The sequence below is a fragment of the Microchirus variegatus genome (genome assembly GCF_963457635.1).
Source record: "Microchirus variegatus genome assembly, chromosome: 20".
NCBI classification, from domain to species: domain Eukaryota; kingdom Metazoa; phylum Chordata; class Actinopteri; order Pleuronectiformes; family Soleidae; genus Microchirus; species Microchirus variegatus.
Genome location: NC_139821.1, coordinates 14,712,009 through 14,733,864, shown reverse-complemented (window position 1 = coordinate 14,733,864; position 21,856 = coordinate 14,712,009). Strand labels below are relative to the sequence as shown.

General features: G+C 39.5%; 1 protein-coding gene across 1 annotated transcript in view; it reads left to right on the top strand.

Annotated features, from left to right (window-relative positions):
- Positions 1 to 21,856, top strand: part of ano2b (anoctamin 2b) — a gene marked incomplete at both ends in the record, with an annotated part of 86,764 nt that overhangs the window by 20,770 nt on the left and 44,138 nt on the right. The window contains one exon of the mRNA XM_083907038.1: positions 3,434 to 3,820. Coding sequence (XP_083763164.1) covers positions 3,434 to 3,820 — 387 coding nt within the window. The remainder of the gene's footprint in view (positions 1 to 3,433; positions 3,821 to 21,856) is intronic.

Below are 21,856 nucleotides of genomic sequence, written 5' to 3'. Positions count from 1 at the left end.
AAAAAATCTTTTGCAAACTGCAAATCATGTTTATGTTTTGAAATCATGTTTTGGCATGTGGCGCCACCTACCGCCATCTACCAATCATTGCAGTCAGTAGAGTCTCACCTGCCGAGCAACCATGGGTTGCCAGTTACGTCTCAGCTACAATGGCGGAGAAAACGAAACCTAAAAGCGGAACTAGACCTGAAGTTCCAATTAACGCTGTTTTTTAGTGTGTATCTGCGTCTTTACCTTGTTTATGAAGCCCTGAAGGTTCTAAACAAACAGTTGAGCCATTGCTGAGAACGCGGTGTTTTATTGTAATCTCGGGCTCAGCGAGATCTCTGAAAAATCCTGTTATAGTTACGTAAGCAGTGGTTTTCCGGAACAGCCGATCGTCCTACTCTGGGCACTAGTCCGGGCACATCCGTTTGCGTACATTGAACCGCAGAAGAAGAATAACGTCCGTTGTGTAGGTGTTTCATGAGCGACAGTGTCTTCTGACTCTGGGTCTGACTCCGGGTCAAAGTCATAAAAGGGGCGGGGAGTCGTGACGAAGCTATTTTTAAACATTGTTAAATCTTAAATCAATGCTTTGATAATGAGTAGCAGTGCATCCACCGTTCCAGAGGGGGGAGCTGCGCTTCTGAGAGCGGGTGTGCTGAATATGTCACTTCCAGGTTGAGAGAGTTGAGTCTCAAATCTCGCGGCTGGGAAACACCGTCAGAAAAGAGGATTTCTATCAGCTAAAGCAACTAGGCGGTTTTTGACCATAAAAAAAAGTTAATGTATGTAAGTAGACCTCCATAACTAACATATATGTGCAACAGGACCACTCTAGGTGAGCTTTAAAGACCTCGGTATTTTGAATATGAGTTTAATAACCGTTGTTGGCCACATTCGTACATATAGCGCCTTTAAATAATTTAATCAGTTTGTGGATTTAGACTTTTTTTTTACAGGCAGGAAAACACTTGTTAAACAGGTGAATATCTTTTACAAATCTAGGTTAAAATATATATATATAGAGTGTCATAAACATTATATTGATACAAACAGTATTTCCCCCCACAGTTGCGATGTTAAACAGTCTGTGTCCACTCACACAGTCAACAGTAAAGGTCTAATTAGTGTAAAGTGAAACCACCTGTGTGGGAGGACGATGGCCGTGAATGTGCTCTTCACTATTGTAGCTAATGTGGCCCGAGAGGAACCAAAGCATGAGGCCAGATTTCTGTTCTGCTGACAGTCGAGACGGTACGTTTTTATTGTGTCTCTCTTTTAACGGTCCAGTGTGAAACATTTAGGTGGATTTATTGGCAGACATTTAATACATTAATATGTGTATAATTTTCATTGCCTTAGATTAGCCTTTCATCTGCTTTAGCCGAGGGGAGACTTACTCGAACGACATTCTCGCTGATACGCTGAGGCCACCGTAGTTCCCTGATGCTCCTGGGAACGGGATGTAGTTGGAAACTAGGCTTTTATAAGGTTAAACAAATAACGGAGCCAGTTTCAAAGTGAATTCTATGAAACATTAAAGGGGACATATTATGCAAAATTAACTTTTTAATCATTTAAATACTTTTATATGGGACTCTGGAGGTCCTATCAGTCGACAGTGTGAAAAAAGATGACTCACTCATGTTTTTGTGGTCCTCCTCAGTCTAAGTACAGGAGATAAAACACAGCATGTTGACTTCCGCGTTCACTGGGACGCCACAATGTGCTGAATTCCTGGAATTGTTGTCTCGCTCCGCTTTGCGAGAGCAACGGTATCTGAAAACCGGAAGTCCACACTGGCTCCACAGTGCAGCACAGAGTTCTACACAAACTTCCAACCTCAGAGGATTTATCTGACCAGTGGATACATGTTATATATGACAGCAATGTGCCTGCTAGAGCCTGCAAAAGATCACTTTTCCAAATGCTAACTGCTGTTAGCTCTCAGTAGCCTCTGTGGTTGATGTCATTTCCTGTCCCTTAAGTTTCGTTTTACTTTTTTTTCTGAACAGGGCTGTTTTGGCAGGGTGATTGAACTGCTGTGGTGCTTCATGCTTATGATATTCTAACAAAAGCATGTCACAGACATGTTCATTAAGACACCAGGGAACTAGGTTAACTTGGAGAAATATGGTATAATATATCCCCTTAAGCTAATGCGCCTTTTGCACATCAGCCATTTTGACTAGTTTTAGCCAGAAAAGCACCAGTGTGTTACTGATCACATCGAGGTGTCATGTCATCCTCGATGGTACACTTTCCTTCACTGCCCACATCAATAACATCACTCGGTCTGTGTACTACCACCGTTATATCAATCGTCTACGCCCCTCACTCACACCCCACAGCACCGCCATCCTTGTCCAACTGGTCCAAAACTCAGCAGCCCGCATCATCAGTAGAACCCCCCTCCATAGAGCACATTACCCCCGTCCTCCAAGAACTTCACTGGCTTCCTGAATCCAATATAAGATCCTCCTTCTCACCTTCAAAACTCTCCACAATCTCTCCTCTTCCTACCTTTCTGACCTCCTTCATCCTCACACTCCCTCTCCTTCCCTAGCATGCACCTAGCCAGCACCTAGCATGAAATTGGGGATGGTAAACGGAACTCAGCCATCGTTCATGTGTCTATTTACACCTGTGATTTTCCTGTCAAAATGGCCGCTGTGGCGAAGGTAATATTTGGAATCAGTTTAGTCACCAAATTTCATTCAGTATTTTTTGCATTGTTTATTTCAACTTAATAAAAAAACATAATGTTTTTCATCTGGGATGCTAGCCAGCTAATTTGTAGCTATTAGCACATTTTTTTATTTTATTTATATAATTGCTTGTTAATGAATGTCCCTGAGGAAAACGCAATACATATTCATCTCAATTTGAGCAACAAGACATTGTTGACAGGATGTTGCATTGTCTTTGACCACAGGTTCTACCTCATTAGGACCTTTGTAATCGAGAAAAAGCAACAGTCATACACACAGCCAGAGACACACTGATGCATCACAACATGTTTTAGAAAACTATCCTAAAGTAAATTCTGCTTTTAGAAAAACACTACTTTGGTCGTTACCCTGAGCTTATCGAGCGTTCCCTCCATATTTAGTCTCACTCTGTGCTCTCTCGGTCTAAATAAAGACTAAAAGAACCAAAGGTGATCCGATCGACTGCCCACTCCGCTGCTGAAGGTTCTCACTTCAGTGTTTTGAGAAGCTTCCAGTAGCCACTTATGTTTGGTGTATGCTGACATTTTCAATCAAACAGTAATTACATAACCCTGTTGCTTATAGGGTGCAGGGTGTGCTGTCTTTCTATTCATTAATTAGAGTGTGATGCATAAATGAATGAGAGTATGGTTTCCTCTGTATCACAGCAGTTTATAGTGAGCACTCTGTGGGTGTTTTACTTTGTTTTTTTTATTATTCCTCTTGCATCCATTCAGGTTGTGGATTCACCTACAAGCCCTCAGTATAACAGAGAAGGCCTTTACTTCGCTGATGGCCGACGGAAAGTTGACTACGTCCTGGTCTTCCATCATCGCCGGCACAGTTCCTTACGTCATCCCAACAGCACCTCAGTGTCACATGACAGATTATCTATTGTTTCCAATGGCAACTTTCCCCAGTCATTGGGCTCGGAAGCAGGTGCGGGAATAGGAGCGGGTGTGCCGGGGGGAGAGGCAGCAAGTTTTGGCGAGGTGTTCTTGGAACTTGGATTTGCTGCTGGGAATGAGACGATGGAGCCGGCTGACCATGAGATGTGTCTGATCAGACAAGAGTTTGAGGCCAACCTGCTGGAGGCCGGCCTGGAGATCGAGAGAGACAAAGAGGTGAGCGAGTGGTTATACCATAGACTGAATAAAAACATGGACATGGTTTGAAAAACAAATCCCAGAGAGTAGACGGAAGTTAGCCAACATGGGACGTGCAACAACAACTCTGTTTGAATGGAGGTCAATGGAAAACGAGATGACTTTCCACTTGTTTTTCTGAAGACAGGCGGTATTTTACAATAGGAGCCTTACTGCAGGCGATAACTGTGAATTTTATTAAAGCGTAACTAGACCGGAAGTTCCAATTAACGCTGTTTTTTAGTCTGTATCTGCGTCATTACCTTGTTTATGAAGCCCTGAAGTTTCTAAACAAACAGTTCAGCCATTGCTGAGAACGCTGTGTTTTATTGTAATCTCGGGCTCAGTGAGATCTCTGAAAATCCCGTTATAGTTACGTAAACAACGGTTCTCCGGAACAGCAGATCCTCCTGCTCTGGGTACATCCGTTTGCGTACATTGAACCGCAGAAGAAGAATAACCTCCATTGTGGAGGTGTTTCACGAGCGACAGTGTCTTCTGACTCTGGGTCTGACTCTGGGTCAAAGTCATAAAAGGGACTGAGGCGGGGAGTCGTGAAGAAGCTATTTTTAAACATTGTTAAAACAATGTTTTGATAATGAGTAGCAGTGCATCCACCGTTCCAGAGGGGGGAGCTGCGCTTATGAGAGCTGATGTGCTGATATGTCACTTCCGGGTTGAGAGATTTGAGTCTCAAATCTCGCGGCTGGGAAACAGCGTCAGAAAAGAGGATTTATATCGGCTCGTTTACAGCAACTAGGAGGTTTTTGACCATAAAAACAAGTTAATGTATGTAAGTAGACCTCCATAACTAACATATATGTGCAACAGGACCACTCTATGTGACCCATTTTATACACTGTCTATGGGTCATACTAATGCCAATATTCATTATACATAACAAATTATACAATTTAAATTGACATAATGGCAACAGAATTGGATTTAGAGTTGATTTAATGTGCTTGGATTATTGGATTTATAGCACCAGTGTGTAACCTGTAGGAGGGCATTTAGAAGTGCTTCCTTAGAACAAACCTTTTATATGTACTTTAGACAAAGGCCTTGCATTACAGCCTTGCTTTGTCCCACTCACTGTGTTTCCATGGCAGCTTGAATGGACAAACTAGTCAGAGTGTGCTTGTTGCATTTTTAAGCAGAAGGCTTGAACCATTTAGGGGAAAACAATCTGAATTTAATAATTGTGATTTTTTTTTTTAAATTTGTATCTGCAATGTGATCTTTATAGGTCAGGCTTCACTGCAATACATTTAAAATATGATGGAGCATTTCTCCATGACACCATCAAACCAGTAAGTCCTCTTTGCAGTTAAATAATTGGATTGTTTTAAATTGTGATTTCAATTCAAAAAACATCCTACTTGTTATGTGAAGGCCACTGTAGTTCTGTGACATGCTGAGGAAAGAGAGGAACTTCTATTAATTAGTCAAATTCACAAATTGTTCCATACTGGACCGTTGAATGACTTTAAATGATTTTTAAAAAAAATACAAAACTTGAAACAGAATCTGATGTAACTGTCTTGAGCTATTTAAGGTGAGTGCCTACGTACAAATGTGGCTCAGAAGTAGAGGATAGTGGTGGGTGAAAATGCAACACGAATCTCAGGATATAATGTGTGTATTACACCAGCAAGAGCATGGGGTCACATGCAGGTTTCCATTAAACTTCAAAACGCGTCTTTTAGTCCCCTTTTCCATTTCATGTACAATGTTCTCTCTCCTCCCGTAATCACCTTGCTGCTGTAAAACAGAAACCCGTGTGTGAAAAAGAAAGTAAGACACAGCCCAGAGGAGTCATTAACTTATTGTTACTGATGAGTACATGTCAGCTGCAGGGCAAAACAAATTGCAGGTGCAATCATAGCCAAAGGGACAGTACGATCTCCACTTACAGCTTGTTATCTACCGTGCAGAGTGCTGACTCAGTTAATATCAACAAAACATGTCCATAGGATGATCAAACTCCAATTACAGGGTCAATGTGTTCCCGGTGCACTTGATAGGAAGCTCAACATTCGGCCTTTTCCTGTCATTTCAGTCATTTTCAGAAAGCGTAACAGGGACAGAGAGTCTCACAATGTCTTCACTTCATTGTTTCCCCAGAAAGATTTATTTGTGGTCTGATATTGACATGGGTTTGAGAAACATAGATTGTAAGGCTTTACAAAGAGAGACCTTTTGACCTTTTGACCACTTTTGCTCCGGTTACCTTGAACCCTCTGTGCTCCTTATATGGACATCCTGGAGGTGTGGGTTTATTGGTCACATATTCAGGCTTTAACAAAGTTATTTTTTTGTTGTTGTTGGGTCAAAGTTATCATTCATCGCATTTATAGAAGTGATCTCGAGCAGCAGTGATTGTGCAGAAGTCAAAAAAGACAAAATTAGACTGTCTTTCTTTTGTTTTTGTTCATAAAATCAAATTTGAACTGTGAACGTATTTCCAAATTTCACAAATTAAATCGGATTTTACACATTTTGAGTACTTTTTGCTCAGGTGTGTTTATATATACATTTTTTTTTTTTAAATGTTTCATCAGATTGCCTAGATTGTGCTGAAAAAATTATATAATACACTATATTGCACATTCTTATAGCCTCTATACAGTATATACTGTATGTTTAAACATACTAATGGTAAAATGGTTAATAAATTATGTAAACATGGTTTTCCAAACCTTTTGAAGTTAAAGCTAAAACAAGATTAAATGATTCATAGCAAGTTTAGCAAAGACAAACAGGGGGAAAAGACAAGGTTATTATACAGTGTTTAACTCTGAACACTAATCTTAATGAAATCTTTCAGTTCCATCTTCAGTACTTGACGAGGATGCTGTTCATTTTGGATCCACTTTATTCACAAGGGCCTGACAGTTTCATCTGTGCTGATGAACCTTAATTCCAGTTGCTGTAGCAGCTGTCAGCTGCTGTGCTGACCTCTATCCATTCACCAGTTTAGCCTCAAACGGGTAATTTTGTTTCAGCTTGTACTAATTGCTCTCACTGAGATTGCGTGTTACGAAGCAACCAGTATGTGTGTGTGTGTGTGTGTGTTTGGTGGTTTCTTGGCAGAACCCACTGCGTGTGTGTGCGCGCTGCACTCTCACTGCCAGAGTTGTACAAATGTAGTTATTGTTGAAATTCCACTTGTTAAACGGATGATCCATTGCTGCGCGTTGGTTCCAACTTACAAGAAGAATCATTTGGCATTTAAAAGTGTTGCTCACTTCAGCTGTTGCCACAGTCACTGAGGAAATAAATGCCTGCAGATTTCATGAAAGCAAATGGTTTTACTGTGTGGTTCCAATGTACAGAATTAGCCACTGGTGTATTTGTGCCTGTGAGTGTGCTGGCTAGCAGCCAGTTGGCAGTGGTGAGTCTGCAGGCTAGTATTAATCAGATTGTTGACAGTTTGGCCATGGAGCCTAAACCAGGATCAGATTAGCTGACTAACCGATAGCCCCTTATCTCATCTCATGGACCGAGGTATAGTTTGAATCTGCTGCAGCGAACCGAAGCATAGAGAGGAGCGCGTGCAGTGCACTCAGATATCCTTCATTTATCTATGGTGACAGGTAGTCTTACAAAACGACAAACATAATCACACTCCTTCCATCACTGTGGAGCCTGATGTGGTGGAAAAGAGAGGGAACATCGGCTGCATGTTGCTGCTCAAACAGAGAGAAAATCGCTCATTTTGTCACTGCCTCGTTATATAACAATAACACTTCCTAATATACACCTCCATAACTGACTCAACTTCGTTCAGTAACACTTTGTCATCTTACATCTCAGGTTTAAAGCATTACATTTGTAAACTGTACACTATGGATAGAGCCCTCTGGCTTGCTCAATGAAGTCAATCACGAAGTAGGAATATATTTTATTGCAACCAGGTGATGACTGCAAAAAGACCTCTGTTTGATTGGATGTCAATGAGAAAATGTGTTTAATTCAGTCTAATTCCCTCTGTCTAATCCCCATCAGTAAACATTTTCCTGAGGTGTAAATGGTCTTAATAATTAGATTCAGGACATATTAAAACGCAGATGAGATCAATTTTGAACATTATGCTCCACTTTTCAGGATGTTAGATGATAGAACATCAAATATGAGAGGACAACAGTGTGGGTTTGAGTAACATTTTTGAATTTCCATTTGCAAAATGTCAGCGTGGCACCGGCCAAGTTGCAATTCTGGAGGCTTCAAAACAGGGATTCAGATTCTTTAACGGTAACATGTCCACAATGACTGCACTGGAAAGAAGTCAATTCTGCTGCTCAAATAACCCAGTTGTTCAGTGGTTTGGTGGGATGAATGCTACCGCTGTATACTCACAAACGCTCCCTCTGATAGTATTGCCTGACACCCCATTGTCAGATGAAGGACACAGCACAGTATTTTGTCTCTGTTGATGAAGAGCAAACAGAATCAGAATAATACCGTCAACAACAACCCGAATCAACAAAAGTTATGCACGGCAGCTTTAACCGTTGACCTCTGATAAAACAGGTGAATTAAATGTGTGCCAAAAGGTTTTAACGGCCATTGCAGAGGGATTATGGATAATCTAAGATTAATTTGGTTATGTGATCAACCTCAAATGTTCTTTACAAACAATCCGTGAAATATCATGAATAAGTTGATCACTGAATAACCAAAATAAGCGTTTTTATCCAGGTCTTAGCACATTAGCCTGATGTGTAAATGGGAATCTAAGCCATTGACTTTCCAGTCAGGACCTGAAAGGAATGAAAAAGAAAGGATTGATGTGGTCACATATTGGATATACAATGATCTGAATTGACTATGTTTTATGTAGTCATTTCTCAAAAGGTAACCAGAACATTTTTTCAGATGAAAGACATAAAAAACAAACCCAATCTGTTGTTTTTCATAGTTAATTTTGACACCGTGCTGCTCTGAATGATTCTGTTTGTGTCCGACCTGTTTGTCTTCAGATTAATTAGATGCCGGCGGGGAAAAGTGTTGCTTAAATGTCAAACTTGTTGACGGTGCCAGAGGATTATTGAGCTGACCTTTGATCTCTTGGGGGACATCCTCTTACAGAACACGTTTTTAATTAAATCAGAGGTAGATGTTAATTCAAGAAGTGGAGCGGGGACATCTGAGGAGTTCAGTCTGTGGGGGCTTGGGAAACAGAGCAGAAGGAGCAGGATTAAGGGTTTGGTAAGATTCCGTGTGCTAGAGTCTAGTCTTTTTCCAAAACTAATGCTTTACCACTCGTGTCTTTACATTACCTGTGTGCACAATATTGATATTATTATTGAAGAAAGCTAAGGACTGGTCTGTTTCTCTAGATTTCACAAAGACTATAATCAGCCATGTTTTTTGTCATTGATCAGTGAGTCAATTTGGCTGATTATTCATTCATTTCTCAGAATGTGATTGGGAGTCTAATTATTACTGCACACTTAATTCACTCAATCAGTTCTCCTTCAGTGCTTGTGGCAAAGACAGGAGTACAGTTAAATAATGTTGTTGATAGACAACCATCTTATACGGTGGCCCTGAGGTGCAAAACACAAACACAAATCAAAAACACAACACAAATCAAAAACACAAACGCAAATCAAAAAACACAAATGCAAATCACAAAACACAAACGCAAATCAAAAAACACAAACGCAAATCAAAAAACACAAACGCAAATCAAAAACACAAAAACATCAACTCAAAACGGAAACACAAATCACACAACGCAAACACAAAAGCAGAAAACACAAAAACATTAACTCAACGCAAACACAAAAGCAGAAAACACAAAAACATTAACACACAACGCAAACACAAAGCTCACTTGGTAGAGCTGCCGTTCCATGTAGAAGTACACACTACAGATAGCCCCAGTTTGAATCTCGCCCCAAGCAGAAAACACTAACACAAAAGCATTTAACACAACAACATTATCTCACAACGGAAACGCAAATCATAAAACATTATTTAAATTTTTTTTTGTGTTTTCTGCTTTTGTGTTTGCGTTGTGTGATTTGTGTTTGCGTTGTGAGTTAATGTTTTTGTGTTTTCTGCTTTTGTGTTTGCGTCATGTTTTCGGCTTTTGTGTTTGTGTTGTGTGATTTGTGTTTCCGTTTTGAGTTAATGTTTTTGTGTTTTTGATTTGCGTTTGTGTTTTTTGATTTGCGTTTGTGTTTTTTGTTTTGTGTTGTGTTTTTTGATTTGCGTTTGTGTTTTGCACATCAGGGCCACCGTAATCTTAACTGTGTACAGTACAGTACAAACCAGGCTGATCCAGTCATCCAAATACCTGCAGGTCTCCTGGAGATCCCTGTAGCTTCCACTAATAGCACCTTCCATGCTGCTTCTCTTTGTGAATCTCCACTCTGTCTTTGTTATTGTCTCTATCTCTGTGTCGTCTCTTGACTCAGTTTTTCACTACTCTCCATCCGGCCAACCCTTCACCCAACCTATCACCGTCTCATACCACTGTACCACCCCATAGACGCCCCCGGCTGAGTCCTACTTACCCCCCCCACAGAGATAAAGAGCAAATTGAAAATCCCCTTACTAATTAACCTTCTCCAGGCTGAGAGGTATTTATATCCTCTCCTATTTTGACGAAGCGATAAAGGAAAGGGAGGTTGAGGAGGAGAAAGAAGGAAGTGGAGGAAGAGGAAGAGGAAGAAATGGGGGTGACAGAGCTGATAAATGAATGTGTGTGAGTGGATAAAATATAGAGGATTATTACATGGAGCCACCAGGATGGATTTAGAGAGTGCATTTCTGCTGGATTATTGCATGTGTGGTCTGTGTTCTTCCTGATTAAACTGTGAGCAAGCATTATTACTGATAGCAGGTAGTAAAAGAGATGAAAAACGATGTTAAGACTTGAGGACTATCCCCCCCCCATTAACTAACTGTTTTAGGGCCGGCAGCAACAGCTTTAAAAACAATCTAACACATGGTTGTCACAGCTGCTTTGGAAAAGGAGTTCATATCACGATTGAGACATTTCAAGGTTTTGTTGAAACTGCCAGCCCAAGTCCACAAACTATATTTGCCAGATTTATCAAGAGCAAGCAAAGACATTCAAGGGAAATGAGGTCTTTTGCACAAACCTGTGGCTTCTTAACCTAAATTAAACTAGTTTCTTAGCTTCCATAGCTTCATAACATGACACAATATATCACATCCAAACTTAGTCTACATAGTTACTGATGCCTTCCATGTTACTAAAGTAACCCATGAGCATGTGCAAATGTCTTAAAGTCTGATTTAACCAGCTAAATCTAAAATTGGGAGTGTAATTTGACATGGAAAACAACATTGTGAAATGGGCTGGTATATGTACTAAAAACTAATTAGGGATTTGGGGAACAGGTGAGTCTGTGAGGCAGAAAAAAACAGATTGCTATAAGTCAGAAAGGCTGTGGCAGAAAGGACAGGAGAGTTGATAATCTGGAAGAGGCAGATGGAGAATGAATGATTGTCAACGTGCTTTGCTCTTGTCCTCACTGAGGAGGTTTCAAATACATCGATGTAATCACCCAAAAGTGACAATGAGCACCAAAATAACTCTAATCTCCACATTCTGCACAAGCCGCAGCTTCTGTGAGACTGGAAATTACTCTGACAGAACAAATTGTTTCAGTTGAACCGTTGTAATTGCAAATGTTAACTACATTATTGGGACGCAATGCACACAAGTCTGGGTCATTACAGAATGATAAAGGCTCCACGTGATGATCTATATGAAGAGCATGTCGAGGAATTTCTTTATCAGTTGGAGTCAAGTTGGAGTCACATGATCACTAAATGTTGTCCTTTATTCACTGAATCTATTTTTTTTTTTTTTTTAATGCACATATTGATAAAAAAGAATGGAAACCCAACTGTAGTTAAGTCTGGATATCATGCTACTATCTCTCATCACTTTGTTTACGCACTTGACTTGAAAGGTTGTTTTCATTTTTACAACATTTGATTATATATGTTTGTTTTATTGTAAAAAAATATCTGGTAACATTTTATATTAAAAGTCCCATATTATGCAAAATTAACTTGGGACTCTGGAGGCCCTACCAGTCGCCAAAGTGTGAAAAAAGATGACTCACTCATGTTTTTGTGGTCCTCCTCAGTGTAAGTACAGGAGATAAAACACGCAATGTTGACTTCCGTGCTCACTGGGATGTCACAATGCGCTAAATTCCTGGAATTGTTGTCTCACGGAGCTACGCTTTGTCCGTAAAAAACTGTAAGTCTGCGAAAAGTTCTATTCTTGGCTCCACAGTGCAGCACAGAGTCCTACACAAACTTCCAGCCTCAGAGGATTTATCTGACCAGTGGATACATGTTATACACTACCGGTTAAAAGTTTTAGAACACCCCAATTTTTTTCCAGTTTTTTATTGAATTTCAAACCATTCAAGTCCAATGAATAGCTTGAAATGGTACAAAGGTAAGTAGTGAACTGCTAGAGGTAAAAAAAAAAAAATAGTAAGGTTAGCCAAAAACGAAAAGAAGAAAGTCAAGGTGTCAGTGAGTACAGTTTCCTTCACCATCAATAGGCACTCAGAAACTGGGAGAAACTCTGACAGGAAGAGGTCTGGCAACAGTCAACAGCTTGCGTGATAGGCGGCTCATCATCACCACCATACTTTCGCCAACTCAACTGCGTTCAAAACTCCTGTGTGATGAACTAAAGATATCAAACTTTGATTCATCAGTCCATAACACCTTCTTCCAGACTTCAATAGTCCATTGGCGGTGTTTCATGGCCCAGACAAGCCTCTTCGTCTTATTCTGACGTCTTAGCAATGGCTTTCTTGCTGCAACTTGACCGTTCAAACCTGCAACTCAAAGTCTTCTCTTCACAGTTGAAACAGAACTTGCTTACTATGGCCACTATTAAGCTGTGCTTGAAGCTGTTGTCCTGTGAGCCGCCTATCACGCTAGTTGTTGACTCTCAGAAACTTGTCTTCTGTCAGAGTTTCTCCCAGTTTCTTTCCATTTTAGGGTAACCTTGCTTTTTTTTTTAACCTCTAGCAGTTCACTACTTACCTTTGTACCATTTCAAGCTATTCATTGGACTTGAATGGCTTGAATTTCAATAAAAAACTGGAAAAATTGGGGTCTAGTTTATATGATAGCAATGTGCCTGCGAGAGCCTGCAAATGATCACGTTTCCAAATGCTAACTTCTGTGGTGCTTCATCCTTATGGTATTTTGACCAAAGCATGTCAAAGTCATGTTCATTAGGACACCAGGGGACTAGGTTAAGTGGGGGAAATAGGATATGAGTCCTTTAATGAACACATATTCACAATTAACTGCGTCCTTACTAACGTGTATATAAGTGGCATACTAGCCCTTTATTAGTAAATATTAAGCACACATTAACACCTTATTTAGGAAAAATCTTATTTCATGTTGTAAACAGAGGTAGAATATGGTGTTATACGTGCTTAATAATTACTAATAAAGGCTACTTATATATGTTAGTAAGCATCTAGTTAATGGTGAATATGTATTAAAAGTTGTGGTGAAGGTAAGATGGCTTTACACTGCACTGTGTCCAAGGACAGGACAAAGGGAGTGTGGATGTGAGAGTGGGAGAAGATAATGAAACATAAGAGGAGTAAGAGTGACAGTGAGTGAATCAGCCAGTCAGTCAATCAGTCAGTGAAACAGAGTCATGCCAGTGGCAGAAGGTACAGTAATGTATGTTGTTACGGAAATTTTGTATTGATATCGTATAAATGTAAAAGTATGAACTGTAGTGACCTAAGATCAAGGGACCATTTGCTATTTTGTTTTACACACAGGGGTTTGAGTCGTAAACACCCTATCTTCCTCTCTCCCTATGGGGGGTCTACCTGATTCCCTCTCTTCCCGTGGGAGGGAGGAAACCTTTTGTTCTGCTCTGTCTGTGTGGGGGGGGTCACACCCACCACACAGGTTAACTAGAGAGGTTTTCCATTGATTCAGCAGTCTTCGCGGGGTGACTTAATCTGCAAGTTGCTTCGTGATTGCTCTTTCTGTACAGAAATAAACTCTTGTTTGATTCCTGAGCTGGCTCCAACATCCATCTTTTACCAAATTATCCTGACATTTTGGCGCTCCAACGTGGGACCCCGATACCTGTCCCTCTCTTCACAACGGTGGACCTGAAGACCTTGCAAGGCGGAGAAAAGAAACATTTCTCCAGAAAAGACCTCCACCTCGGGGCTCTTAAAGCTCCGTTTGGTCAGGGAGGCCAGGTCCCCTGAAGAGTGGGACAGTGACGGTGACCAACCAGAGAGGGGTGACGGACCAGCCAGGGAGTCAAACAATCAAAAAGGTAAGACACGTGTCGTGTATGTATTGTGAGGAGCCAAATCGTTTGGAAATTTAATTTTGGATTGGGTGAAACAGATACTGGTTCATTTGGCTTCGAGATCAAACATAGTGAGGGCCAGATCATTGGAGAATTAGTCTTAGGGGGGTTTGAAAAAAAACCCTCGTCTGGTACCAAGATTTAGAAATATCTCATGAGGACCAAATCATTGGAAACTTAATTTCAGGGGGGTTTGAAAAAAAACCCTTGTTTGGCACCAAGATTGAATGTATACGTGAAGAGCCAAATCATTGGAAACTTAATTTGTGGGGGTTGAAAAAAACTCTCGTTTGGCTTCAAGAACGGGTGGTCTGTTATTTGGAAGGACAGCATAGTCAAACTAATCCCGAAGTCTCGACTGCGTCAAAATAAAAAGAGAAGGAAAGAGTCAGGGACTCTATACAATGGATGAGGTTAAGAAGATAAAAGAAGAAGATAAAACTTTGTGGTAACGAGAATAAAACTTTGTGGTGACTAGAGCTGAAACGATTAATCGATGAAACGATTATTAAATTAATCGTCAACTCATGATTAAAACAAGATTTCTGATTGTTTTAGCTTCTTAAATGTGAATATTTTCTTTGCTTCTTTGCTCCACATAAACAAAGAAATTTTTAAAACTGAATCATTTTGGTTTGTGGACAAAACAAGACATTCGAGAAACATCATCATTTTCAGGTTTGACAGACATTGATCAACATTTTTTATCTGACATTTTATGAACTAAACGATTCATCGATTAATAGAGAAAATAATCGACAGATTAATCGATTACCAAAATAATCGTTAGTTTTAGCTCTAGTGGTGACTTATTCAGTGTCTTAAATATCCTCTGTGGATATTACAAGGGTGCGTTGCTCGGAACAAATGTGTCGTACAAACCACCTGGCTGAAAAGATTATCCAAAGTTAGTGTGAGAATAAGAAAAAACAAAGTTAAGAAAAAAGAAGTTGAAAACCGAAGAAGATAGCCCATTGTAAGTGATATCACGCCCATTCGATGAATGGTAGGTAAAACCGGTAAAATAAAAAAAGCAGGTTAAAAAAAAATTAAATAAAAATAAAAAAGTATAAAAATGGGAAACTGTAACAGTTACAAATGTTGTGAACCTGACGAGGTTCAATTTAAAGGAGATGTGAAATGGATGAGCCAGAAAGCGTTAGACAATGTGAAATATGTGAAAAAAATGGGAAAAGAAGTATGGTTTTAGAGGAAAACTACTGGTAGAAGAATGCAAAGAATTGGTAGAAAAGATTGAGGCTAAGTCTAAGGAATTGAGAAAAGACAGGAAGAAGAGATGCAGGATGTTATAAATTTAATTCTGTTTTTTAACTCCAACTGAGATAGACAGGAGAATGAAGCCTCTGGGTCTCCATCCCCCGTGCATCGGCACTCAACACCTCCAGCCCAAGGCCTCTGCTCCAATCTCTCCCCCTCCTTCTCACTCTGCACCTCCTCTCTCTGTTCCTGCACATACCGGAAGTGTCACAGGAAGTCCGAAAGCGACAAGGTCAGATAAGTGGTATGAAAAGTGGAAAAGTATGCTAATGCATTTTCTGATGTGTATTTCTGAGACAACATCAATCGTGGAGGCAGGAGAGGAGGAGGAAGAGGAGGAGGACGAGGAGGATGGAGAATTGATGGAGATGAGAGCTGCTACAATTGTGGCAAATTTGGACATTGGGCTCGACAATGTAAGGCTCAAAAAGGCAGAGGTCAAGGAGGCTGGAGGGGGGAAGGAGAAAGGAAACCCAGATGAGTTGAGGATTCATCAGAATGACTTGACAATAAACAGGTTATGCACCTACACACACACGTACACACCAGAACCTAGAAGATGAGGAAGTTTTTTAGTGTTTTATTGTGCATGGTAATCATGTGCTTTTGGAGGTTTTTGGATGTTGAATAGACTGTTATAAAATGATGAAGTTGTTTGAGAAGCAAGGAAAAGAAAGTTGATTGAAAAGGATTGTGGAAAGTAGTGAAAGTGAAAAGAATAAGTTAAAGTTGAAGTTGAGATATGATTAAAATGTTGAATAAAATACATACAAATAAAAAAAGGTAAAAACAACAGTAACAATAAATTAACACATTAATTAATTAAATAAATAAATAATAGGAACTGTGAATTTAGTTATAAGAACTATATATTTCTTGTCACTATGGAGGTGATGATGTGTGGCTGGGGCTGAGTTAGCTCAGCTTAATTTGTTCCTGTGTTTTATATGATACATGAGATGGTTAATGAGAGAAAGATTGTCTAGGATGAAGTGTCCCTGATCAAGACACTAAGTCCTTAACGGCTCTTGATAAGTGTGGTTTATGTAGAGTACGTGTAAATTTAAGGAAAACAACAAATGGTCAAATTGTGGCTGAAGAATCACATGTGCTTCAAAGTCTTTTTCTGAGGTTGCATTTGCATTTTTAGTTATATTTATTCTGTCGTACAGTTACATCTGGCCCTATGAGGGCAACCAGTATGCTGATGTGGCCTATAGTGGAAATAAGTTTGATACCTCTGATGTAGAGCATGAATGTGAATGAATGGGAGAATTCAAGCTGTTCAAGAGTGCATTGAAAGGCCCAGTGGACAAATGGAAATAGTTTTTAAGTTGAAGGTGTGACAAGATTTTGTTTGATTTGCAAATGGCTTTGTCTCATTGTAGACAAGAGATGTGTGTTGGTGGATGTTGTTGATGTGACTTATGAAATGACTGAAGTGGTAACCAACTAACATCTGAAATATACAATACAGTCACTATAAGGTTAAAATAATAATTGATTAAGAATAAAAATGAATAATAAGTAAAGTAATCTACAATTAGGCTAGGAGATAATAAAGGTCATGAGGAACGACATAGGACGCTATGTTGTTTCTAATGAATCGCCAAGAGAGGAGAAATCGGGGACGCTCTTTTTCTTCTCAAAGCCTTGGGTGAACTCAAATTGACCAAATAAATATCTTTTGATAATTTTGGATATTATAAAGAACAATTAGATACATTTGATATAGGTATAGTGGATGACTACCTGATTCAATCCGTGAATCCACTAACAGATCTGACTGACTCATAGGAAACTGACTCTGCCGAAATAACTTAGAGTGTATGTGTCTCTGTAGATAATGTGAGTAGTGTATTGGAGAGTTTGAAGGTTTTCTGAAGTATGTTGATATTTAAACTTAGTACAAGGTCAAATGTGCTAATTTGGAAATGGTTTTCTGCTTCAAGGTGGTGACATATTGGTTTGATTGACTCTGATTAGGTTAAAATCAAAGAAAAGATTAACGGTATATCATATGTTGGAGATGCAAGTTTTTTGTAAATGTTATTTTAGTGATGTATAATGATGTAAGTGGCAATTGGGAAATCAATGTGCAGTGAGAATGGTTGTTTTTGTTGTGATTTAGAGCAGTGTACTTTTCACTGGCTTAGTGAGAAATGAAACTTGAAGACTCTCTGTGAAGTAGGAGTGGTTATCCATATGTTACTCTATTATCATGTTTCTCTGACATTTGCTCACTCCCCCTGAGTCTTAAAAAAAAACTTTGAAAAGGAGAAAGAACAAGATTTAAAGCCACTGTAAGTAAGCTACACATACAATTCAAATGTGGAGATTTACTAATAAGATTTGGATATAGAAATTTAAACATTTTTAGCAGATTAACTAATGCCTGGTTTGAACAAAATTAGGTATTTAATTTAAACGTTTAAAGAAATAAATCTTAACAATTTTTTTTTTTAGGTCTTTAAGGAACATGCTGACTTCATGAAGGACCTCATAAAGATTACAAAGCACAGGATACAAGTAAAGGTAAAATAACGAAAGTAAGGGGACTTAGAATTTGTAATAATGTGCACAGAGTAAATCTGTGCAAGGGGGGAGAACAATAATGGAAATACATATTGAAATAATATAATTCAAATTTAAAATTTTTGGAAAGATGAAATAAATGTAATGGAAGATTTGATAAATTATACATTTGTAATCTTTGTTGGTAGTTTAATACTCCACTGAGAATTCCATTACCAGATCAAGAGTTGAAATATTTAGTTATGAATCGTGTAGTCATTAGGAAAAATAAAGTAATAACTGATAGTCTGTCATTGGATTGTAATAGCACCTTTGGATAACCTAGAGAGAGAGAGCAGTTGGTAAAACAAATTGAGAAAGATGTTTTTGGAATTTGGAAAGAGTGGAAGTTTAAACTCCTAGCCAGGGAATTAGGTATATTGAATGTTGGAAATTGAGGTGTGAATATGGAAGTGAGTGGTTGGTTGTCATTACCGTTGATTATTTGAAAGTTAAGGTTTGGTTGATATAATTAATGCAACAGTGATTTAATAACAAAATTAAATGAAAAGTGTACTACAAAACACTAAACTGATTATGTTTGGATAACTGCATGTTTAAATCACAGTACTAACACTGCATGGAATGCTAACAGGTGAACTTATGCTAACACAGCTGCAGAAAGGACTCACTGTTTTAAAGATTGCAATGTACTGAATATTAAATAACCCACATTAGATGACTGCCCTCCATAGGCTAGTCCATAGGTTTGCTTTACTTTCAGAAAAGATGGTGGAAGCTCAGCTTGAGACAAGGAAGTTGAGTGGCTGCGGCTGCTGTGAACCAGTGTACCCAAGGGGGGTGCAAAGGAAGTGGAAGAGCCAATGAGAGGAGGAGCTTGAACTGTGATGATAACAACATCATCAGCAGTTTAGTCTGAAGGAGCATGGCATTGTGTCAACTGAGCAAGTACAAGGAAGTGTACAACAAGCTCAAGAGCAGAATTTGGTCTGAAAGTGATGCAAAAATATAGGGAAAATGTTGACTGTATGAAAGCAACAGCTCATACAGCAGAAAATGGACTGTGGGCCCTGAACGTCAGTAACAGGAAAACTGATTCAACATAGTCTGGACATTTCAGGAGATAACACGACTGAAGTTTTAACATTCAAATTTACCGGATGACATGTGTGAATGTTTGTAATTATGTAATGTGCAAAGGGAATGTTAGATTGTAAGGATGTTTTATGTTTTGTTTTGACAGAAACAATGTTTGATTTTTAAATGATGCTTATTTTGTGTATGATTACTGTTTCTTGTAACATGGAGTACCTGTGTGTGGTTGCCGGGGCAGCGGAACCGTGAGAGAGTTTCCCTTTCTGAAAGGATAATGGATAAATAGAATGTTTTGAACTGCTCGAAAGGGTTTTCGCTCTCACACTCTACAAAATTTATGTTATAATTATGCTTAAAATCAGCATAAACAGGAGGGATATGTTACGGAAATTTTGTATTGATATCGTATAAATGTAAAAGTATGAACTGTAGTGACCTAAGATCAAGGGACCATTTGCTATTTTGTTTTACACACAGGGGTTTGAGTCGTAAACACCCTATCTTCCTCTCTCCCTATGGGGGGTCTACCTGATTCCCTCTCTTCCCGTGGGAGGGAGGAAACCTTTTGTTCTGCTCTGTCTGTGTGGGGGGGGTCACACCCACCACACAGGTTAACTAGAGAGGTTTTCCATTGATTCAGCAGTCTTCGCGGGGTGACTTAATCTGCAAGTTGCTTCGTGATTGCTCTTTCTGTACAGAAATAAACTCTTGTTTGATTCCTGAGCTGGCTCCAACATCCATCTTTTACCAAATTATCCTGACATATGTGAGGGGGGGGGGGGGGGGGGGGGGCGTGAAAGATGTCAGGAGAGTAGGAGTCGAGAGAGGAGAACGAGGATCGTCTCAGGTTTCCATAGTTTGCAGTGCCACCTTTATCTTTTCACCCTCGCCCTCTTACAGAAGCTGGTGGGGGTCTGAGGAGGGTAAGGTTACCTGGCTGTTGCCTCCCGCCAGCTCTGCTGTCTTTCATTTCTTGTTACACTCCCTCCCTCCCTCTCTCTCTCTCTCTCTCACACAGTGCAACCCAGCTCCATAACAGCTATTTCTGCGTCGTATGTTTTAGAAGACGAGTTTTGACTGATGTACATGTCATGTCATCACATTTCATCCAGTCGCACAGGGGGGAGAGGAGACTTTGTCACTTTGCTGATGTTCAGAATCCACATGCCACTTAATCGTACTTGAAACCTCCAATTACCAAATTTTGCAAATGCATCTTAACATTTAATCATAATTAGTGCGTGGGTGCTGGGATATGATTCATTAACACTGTGAGTTGGATGAGTCAGGGTTAGATTTTTCATCTAATAAATACATTTGGCGAACAAAAAAAAGTTAAAATATGTCAGTATTAGGCTGCGGTAACGAGATCGGCCTCAGGCTCCATCCATCTTTTATAAAGACCATAACAATCCTGCTGGCGAGTATGGTGAGCCAAACTGATTCAAAGGGCTTGGTTTTGCCTGATCTAAGAAGGGACTGAGGCCAATGTTGAGATCTGGAGGAATAAAAGCAGCTGAGAAGCAAAAGTAGAGAAAGTAGCACACGCAGAAGTCTCTCCTGCTGAAACAGACTCTGGCAGCTACAATAGATGAAACAGTTCTGACAGATGGTCTGGTAAACCCGTTTTATGCTGCCAGTAGTCTAGTCAAACAATCTGGTAACATAATTCTTATGACTTTAATATCACTTTGTATTTGTAAACTTAAGCCCAGACATTATAAAGTGCCTGTAAAAAAAACAATTTATATTTGGACACTGTTCCTCAACTGATGGGATGAGTTAAACATTTATAACTGTGTTTATAAACGTCATACTAATGAGTATTCAGTTATAAATGATGAATTCAGTATTTAATTAATGCTTAACTTATGCTAATAGTGTATACTTATTGTACAGTGTTACCGAAAATGTATTTTGCCTGTTTGGTTACTGTTGTAAAGGTGAAGCAATAAAAAGACACCAGAGCCAGTGCAGTTGGCCGTAGGAAGTATTCCTATAGTGGGAGCTAAAGAATATTGTTCAGTTATGGTATGATAAGGAACGTAAAGGCTAACATAATACACTGGTGTGGCTGACAGTCACAACATCTAGCTACGCTAATGCTAATCGAAAATGAAAACATTTGTGTTGTGCCTAATGGGGTTGAACAGTGTTTGTATTATGTTAGCCCTACGCTAATGCTTACCGTAGCCTCGCTAGCTTACCTTTGGAAACAGGTTCGCCAAGTTAGTAGTAGCATGCTAATGCAAAAATAAATATGCGCTCGCGTATTGGTGAATGGACACCTCGTCGTTTCAGTATAACACCATGTTCTGCTGCGTAACCGTGTGAAAATGTCTCACCCACCTTGAGGTCAGCCTCTTCATTCCCACCTCCCCGTTCCAGACAGCGCAGCTGCTGCTGATGAGCCGCTGCCTGCCTGGTGTAGCATGATACATCAGTGAAAATTAGTACAAACGAACTATGTCATGTATAAACTGCATTTTAACGTTACATTGACATGTTTGAGACAAAAAAGCTTGACACCTGTCACTACTTCAGGAGTTTATGTAACTTTTGTATATCTCATGAAACAAGTACCCATTTGCACAAGTTCCATTGCATTTGCATATGTAACCAGTGGGCTCACACACTGAAGTCTCCATTTATTTTCTGACGGTAAGGACATAAAAGGGACACAAAACACAGCATGTTTAGCTACTCTTTCCTGGCATATCGCATGGCAA